Source organism: Coloeus monedula (assembly GCF_965178545.1).
Source record: "Coloeus monedula genome assembly, chromosome: 2".
Taxonomy (NCBI): domain Eukaryota; kingdom Metazoa; phylum Chordata; class Aves; order Passeriformes; family Corvidae; genus Coloeus; species Coloeus monedula.
Genome location: NC_138782.1, coordinates 29437506 through 29444313, shown reverse-complemented (window position 1 = coordinate 29444313; position 6808 = coordinate 29437506). Strand labels below are relative to the sequence as shown.

At 51.8% G+C, this 6808-nt stretch overlaps 1 protein-coding gene across 1 annotated transcript; it reads right to left on the bottom strand.

The window, feature by feature from the left end:
* Positions 1–808: 808 nt before the first annotated feature.
* SIX3 (SIX homeobox 3) lies at positions 809–4665 on the bottom strand (the record flags this gene model as incomplete). The annotated part of the gene is made up of 3 exons (XM_082277248.1): positions 809–910; positions 1329–1488; positions 3899–4665. The coding sequence occupies 3 exons, from the start codon at positions 4663–4665 to the stop codon at positions 809–811; spliced, it is 1029 nt and encodes a 342-aa protein (XP_082133374.1).
* Positions 4666–6808: the final 2143 nt, after the last annotated feature.

The window sequence follows — 6808 nt, the reverse complement described above, 5'->3', positions numbered from 1 at the left end:
TGGAATACTGTATTTGATTTAGAAAGTTTGTACATATAGATAAACACGCAGTTAAGGAAACAATAGTTTAAGCGTCCTACGTGGAGTTTAAGAAGAGACCCCCCAAAGCTGCTATGAAATACTCAAAATAGCTTTTGCATAAGATAACTACAGTTGCACCCTAAGCTTTTTTTTTTGCTTTTTTTTTTTTTCTATCACTGAGGTCCCTTTTAAAAACTTAGCACGTCAGATTTTGACAGCTAAGTTTGTGCAAGGAACACCGAGTCAAGGAAAATAAAAAGGAGAGAGAGAAAGGGTGGGAGGGAGATAGAGAGAGGGGAGGAAGAAAGAAAGAGGAGAGCAAATATCATATACAAGCATTTCTACACATATATTACAAACTGGGAAAATGACCGCATCATTAAGATATACATAATTCATATAAAATTTTGAAATAAAAATAAAAATCTGTTACAGTCATAACTATTCTTTTTCCACATTTATAACCAGTACCCACACAGGCAGTGACAGAAGTGTAGAAAAAAAGGTGCTTACGAATAAAATGATTGTCTGCGGAACAAAAAAACAGAAAATTGCATCTTGGCTGGACCATCACTTGGACTAAAAAAAGAAAAAAAAAAAAAAGAGAGAGAGAGAAAAAGAGAGGAAGAGAGAAAAAGAGAGAAATAGGACCAACAAAAAGGCGATAAACATTTGTTATTTCCCTCTTCAAGGAGTTCCTTTTAATTTTTTTTTTTTATTTTTGATTTTTGTACAAATTCGATCGGAGTTTGCATTTGTTTGTCTGGTTTCTGTTTGTTTTCTTTTACTATAGAGAATATTTTTTCCCAGATACAAATTTAATCATCATCATCATGCAAGTGGGTGAAATGCGTCCATGGAAAAGCGCAAAGGAGAAATCGTGCTTGTCCTAAAAAGAATACAATTGTCACTTTTGCTTTGTTTTTTTTTTTTTTTTCCTTTCTTTTTATATATATAATAATTATTATTTCCCGCCCCCCCTCCCCCCCACCCTTCCCGCTGCAGCACCAGCGTTTGTGACTGTTGAAGTTTTAGCTCCATCTCTTGGTGGTGGTGTTGGCTGACGGTGGTGGTGGTGGTGGATTCTCTGATCCCTGTCTGTTTGTTTGCTATTATGTTTGGGTCGGGTTTGGCCTTTTCTTTCCTCCCGGCTGTGTGTGTGCGTGCATGCGTGTGTGTGTCCTGATTCTAGGTTGCCTCGGTTTGTTTTGCTCGGGATGGGGAGAGGGTGCTTGGCTGTTTGGATTTGGATTTTTTTTGTTTGTTTTCCGATATCATACATCACATTCCGAGTCGCTGGAGGTTACCGAGAGGATGGAGGTGCCCGTCTCGGCTCTTTCTGTCAAACTGGAGACGCTGGTGGTCGGGCTGGCCGCCGTGGACGGAGACTCGGCCGAGCTGTGTGTCGGGCAGCCGGGCTCTGCCAGCGACCGCATGCCGCTCTGTCCTATCGCCTGGTGCTGGAGCCTGCATCGCGCCGGGAGACAAAACAACAGCACAGCCCCGCTCAGACACCGGGCGCGGCCGAGGGGACGGCGCCCGCCCGGCCCTGCGCCCTCCCGGGGACGGCCGCGCCCGCGGCCGGGCCCGGCCCGGAGCGGGACGGGACGGGACGGGAGGGAGCGGATCCCCCGGCCGCAGGGTGCGGCCCCCGGCCCGGCCCGGCCCGGCCCGGCCCGGCCGCTCTCCCGCAGCGCCCCGCGCAGCCCGGAGCCGCGGCGGGATGCAGGGCCAAGCCGTGCGCCCGGGCCGCGCTGCCCCCGCTGCCAGGGCAGGCCGCCTCGGGGGGACGGCGCCCGGCACACGCACAGCGGCAGGGGCCGCGGTCTGAAACGGGACGGGGAGCGCGGGGACAAGCTCTTCCTTGAGCCCACTTCTGGAAAACACGAGCAGCGCCTTCTCTTTTCCCGGAGCGCCATTCATTCATCCCCGCAGCACGGCGGGCCTAGGAGAAACCGTGTGTGGGTGAGCCCCTTAACACTTGGACACCGCGAAAAGCTTCAAGGAGCGGTCCGTAGCGGACAAGGATCGTACTGGACCCCCATTTTGTGCCCTGGCCAATACCTGCCTAAATATTTTCCAGTGCACAAACACTCTGGGGTCTGAGGCAGGGATGGAGGGAGATCCTGTCCCAGGGACGCAGCGCTATGAATAAAATAAAAGAAGGAGATTGTGGAACACAACGCTTCTCTCCCCTCGAAATTTAAGTCCTTTTCTCATCTGAAAGCCAAAATCAGCTTTAAAGTGCACGTTCGTACATTGTCAACGCTTAAGGGAATATTACCTTTGAATTTTTTTTTAAAGAGGCAATAAATAATTTTTAGGTTCCCTAGCATATTGTAAACATTCCTCTGGGTCTGTTTATTCCACTCGAAACCCAAAGAAAGCCCAATTCAGGGATAAAAGCTAAAAGTCCTGGACTGAGCAGCCAGCCTCAACCTCTAGCGCCTAGGATTGCCAGGATGAATCAAAACACGCTCTTCGCGCAAATGCTTCTCACCGGGGTATTTTTTATTTAACTTCCTGAAAAGAACAGAAAAAATGTAGCCTGATTATTCTACATTTCTCATTATTTTAAGTTGTCTAATTTCAGAGTCTTTGATTTTTCTCCCATTTACAAATCCTGGTTCATTCATCTGCTGTCAACAGCGTTGAGTCAACAAAAGCATCCGTAGGCAACTTCTGTTTATTTACAGTCCTAAGCTGATCTGTTTTCCATTTAATGGAAATTAAATAACGAGGCACTTTTAGGTTGCATTTCTCCTACAGAATCTTTAATCAATAGCACCAGTGCTATAATTAGGAGGAATTTAAGAGACAGCATTTACAAGAACAAGAAGTTTTTGTTTACACGCTTACAGTGGTAGCGAAACTTAAATTAAAATAAAACCAATATGTCAAACTTGATTAAGGGTCCATTTTCAGTTGCAAAATAACTTTTACGAGAGTAACGAGAAAGAAAGAAAAAAAAAAAAAGCAAAAGAAAGGAAGAAGGTTGCCTCGCTTTTATCATGGCAAAACAGAAAGGGGGAAAAAAAAAAAGAAAAAAGACACCGAGAGACACGCAAATAAATGCAAGCGTAAATGCACAGGAAACACACGACCAGGAGGCCAGGTCGCCATGTGGTGTAAACACAGAAATGGAGATTCAGGGAGAAAAAAGATTCCCGGTCTCTTAAATGTTTTTGTTTGTTTGTTTGTTTGTTTTTTTCTCTTCTCCATGAGCCTAAGAGCTCTGGGGCTATGCCTGTGCTGGTCCCGCTGCGCATGCAGAGCACGAACAATTGGAGCGGAGCCGCTGGCTCCGCCGAAACCCGCTCTGAACTTCACAGCCTGCCTCGGCTTTTCGGCGGGGAAACCGCGCCAGAGCCCGGCCAGGCACAGATCCCGGCAAGCCGAAAGCCAAACCGGAGCCCACCGACCCGGGGCCGGGGGGTTTCCCGTCCCCCGCGCCAGCCGCCGGTGCAGGGAAGGGAGGGGGGCCGGGAGAGTCGGGCGCTGTCCCCGCCGCAGCCGATGTGCTCCGCGCACATCTACACACACGCGCGCCCACGGAGCTGCCCACGCCCGCCGGGAGCCCCAGCCCTGTCCGCACCCCGGGAGCCCGTAGGGAGCCGGGGCAGGGTTGGAGGCACGTCAGGCAACTTTGAGCCGTGCCTGTCCCCGTCGCATCCCTGTGCCTGCCGGAAGGAGACCTACCCGCCCGGCGAGGGAACCGATTTCTCCCCGATAGAGAAGAGGAGGAGGAGGAAAGGAGAGGCAGAGGCGCGCTGCCGCCCAGGCGGCTGCCGAACCGCGGAGCGCGGCCGTCCGCCCGCAAGGTCCCGCCGCCCACCTCGCCCCCCGCCCCGGAGCGTGGCACCGCAGCCCCACTGACCTGTTTTTAGCTGCCGCTGCTCTGTCTCTTTGCCTTCGGTTTTTGAACCAGTTGCCTACTTGCGTGGGGGTGAGCCCCGTGGCCTGAGCCAGTTCCCTTTTCTTGCTGGGGTTTGGGTAAGGGTCCTGCAGGTACCACTCCCTCAGGAGGCTGCGAGTCCTCTCCTTGAAGCAGTGCGTCTTCTGCTCGCCATCCCAAATGGTCCTGGGCAGCGGAAACTTCTTCCTCACCCTGTATTTATCAACCGGCCCCAGCGGGCGACCCCTTAGCTTCTCGGCCTCCTGGTAGTGCGCTTCGAGCCACATGGCCTGCAACTTGCCGTGGGATTCCTTGGTGAATTTGTGGTTCTCCAGGATATGGTAGAGGTCTCGGAAGTTGCCCGTGTGGAAGGCCACCACCGCCCGGGCGCGGAGGATGGACTCGTGCTTGTTGATGGCCTCGCATGCCCCCGGCGCCACCGGCAGCGACCAGAGGAACCTCCCCAGCCTTTCTATGTCTCCAGTCTCCTCCAGCGTCTCGCAGACGCTGGCCACTTGCTCCGGGGAGAAGTTGAGTGTGGGCAGCTGAAACATTGACAACTCTTCGTGGGGTGCCCGGGAGCTGCCGCCTCCACCGCCGCCGGCACCGGGGCTGCAGCCCGAGCCGCTGCCGCTGCCGCCGCCGCCGCCGCCGCTGGCGAGAAGGAGGGAGCGGTGGTGCGGATCGGCGGCGAAGTTTGGCAAGAAGAAATGGGTGGGATAAAGCTCTAGCGGGGACCTGAACACCATGGGATGACCGGGGAGAGGGGGAGATAAATCAAGGAGAAAAGAAAGAAAGGGAGGAAGAAGGGAGGAAAGGGCACACGCACCGCGCACGCATCCACACCCGCACACGCACACACAGCCACATAGAGGCACGGGGGCACACACACTCACACGCACACGCGGGCACACGCACACGCGCGCTCACACACACCCCACACGCACACGCACTCACACACACCCGGCCCCGCGCCGCCGCCGAGTCAGGATTCAGTGATTCAACAGCGATCGCCCTAATGACAACAGCCTCATAATATCTCCCCTAAATCCACAGTGAGTGCAGCGCTGAAACATTTTGTTTCGCTTTTCTATTGGTCTTCTGAGTGTCGTTGTGGCGTTGCCATGGCAGCCGCTGCCAATCACTGTCAGCCCTGCCAATCATTACGGAGTACGTAAGGAAGGTTTTTACCACTTCGCCCAAATGCACGGGGGGGAGGGAAGCCGGGCGGTTGGTGGAAAAGCCTGGTTTGTTGTTTGGATTTTTTTTTTTCCTCCTTAATCTTTGCAACTCCTAATCTCAGCACTTCCCCTTCTCCCTGTCTCTCCCCCTCCTTCTCCACACCCCTCCTAAATAAGGGATCAAATAATGCGAAAAGCAGTGTGCACATATTTGTTGAATGGGATGAGCAATTAGAGGGTGGAATATTATTGTGATCTTAACGAGCCTCGTTAAAGCTAAAGGAGATATGGGGGAAAAGTAAATGGGCCAGGCTGGGATACACGTTCGGATAAAGGGCTCCTAACTGAGACAATTTACACATGATTTGCACGTAGTTTCACTTCATTCTGCCTATCTGAGCACTAATAGTGCCGGGGAAGAAAAGAAAGATGAGATCATTAGACCCATCCTCACGCCGGTGACCCTCCCAGAAGCAGGCGCATACAGTACAGGCTGGGTTTAGCCCTGGTTCACCGAAGAGTCTCTCCTCCCCTCTCCCGCTCCCTGCCCCTCTCCGCGGAAGGAGGGATCCGCTGCCCGCGGAGTTCCGCGGCCGCTCCGCCGGGAGCCCAGGGCGGATCCAGCCTGGATCCGTTTCGGCCGCCCGGCTCCGCGACCGACCCCGGCGGCGCCCCGCTTGCTGCCTCCCCCGTCCCGCTCCTCGCTTCCCCGCCCTCCCGCTCCTTCTCGTCTTCCCTTTCCCTCTCCTTTCTCTTCCCTCTTTTCACTTTGTTTTTCTTGCATTCTGGCTTTCCTCCTCCCACTCCCCTCACCTCCTCTCGCCCCTTCCTTTCTCCGGAGCCCGGGGACCTTGCAAGGGTGTTCCTCACCCCCAAATCCGCCGGGGCTTTACACCGCACCTCTCCTTTCCCCCGCAATTTCTACCCCGAACTTGCAAGGCTCTTGTGCGGGGAACAGGAAAGGGATGCGAGTAAAAGTGGATTTGAGCCCCCCCCCCCCTTTTTTTTTCTTTTTTTTTTTTTTTTTTTTTTTTTTTTTTTTTTTTTATTGAGAGCAGAGAAAATCGCCGTGGTGGTGGTTTGAGTCCATCCCTCAGTAAGACACAGCTGGGTCGTCAGACCTTGCTACCATGCAACTATATTTATTATTAGGTATGTTGCTTTTAAGAAGATTTAATCAGCATCTTGAGCTGGTAACTCTTTTGTTTGGTTTCTGTAGCTATGGAAGTGTGATTTACAGAGATTTGTACGGGTCATGGACATCTTTCCAGACTTACTGTGTATATTTAGACAGGACTTTGCTTGGTGTTAAAAAGTGTATATTTTGAATAGGTTCACACACAGTAGCAAACAATACCGACATTGTAAAGGCATGTACAACGAGTATTGAAACGCAGCATCCAGACTTCAACTAATCTGCCCTCAATAAAGCTGAAATAATTATCCTAAGCCGCCTTTCTAGAAGAAAAATCATTGAGGAATTCAAAACTTTTTTAAAGATCTTTTCTGCATTCCGATGGAGATCGAGGGGTGAGGCTTGGAGCCCAAACTACTTTCAGACATCAATGGAGGGAAGGAGGGGGGGAAGTGAGATATTACAATTAAAATGTGAAAACATAGCGTGACTTGCCCTATCCGAAGGATAGTAATAATACTGCTATGGGTGGTAGAAGTTCTTTAGCTGCGCTCCAAACTGGTTGTGATCCTTTCA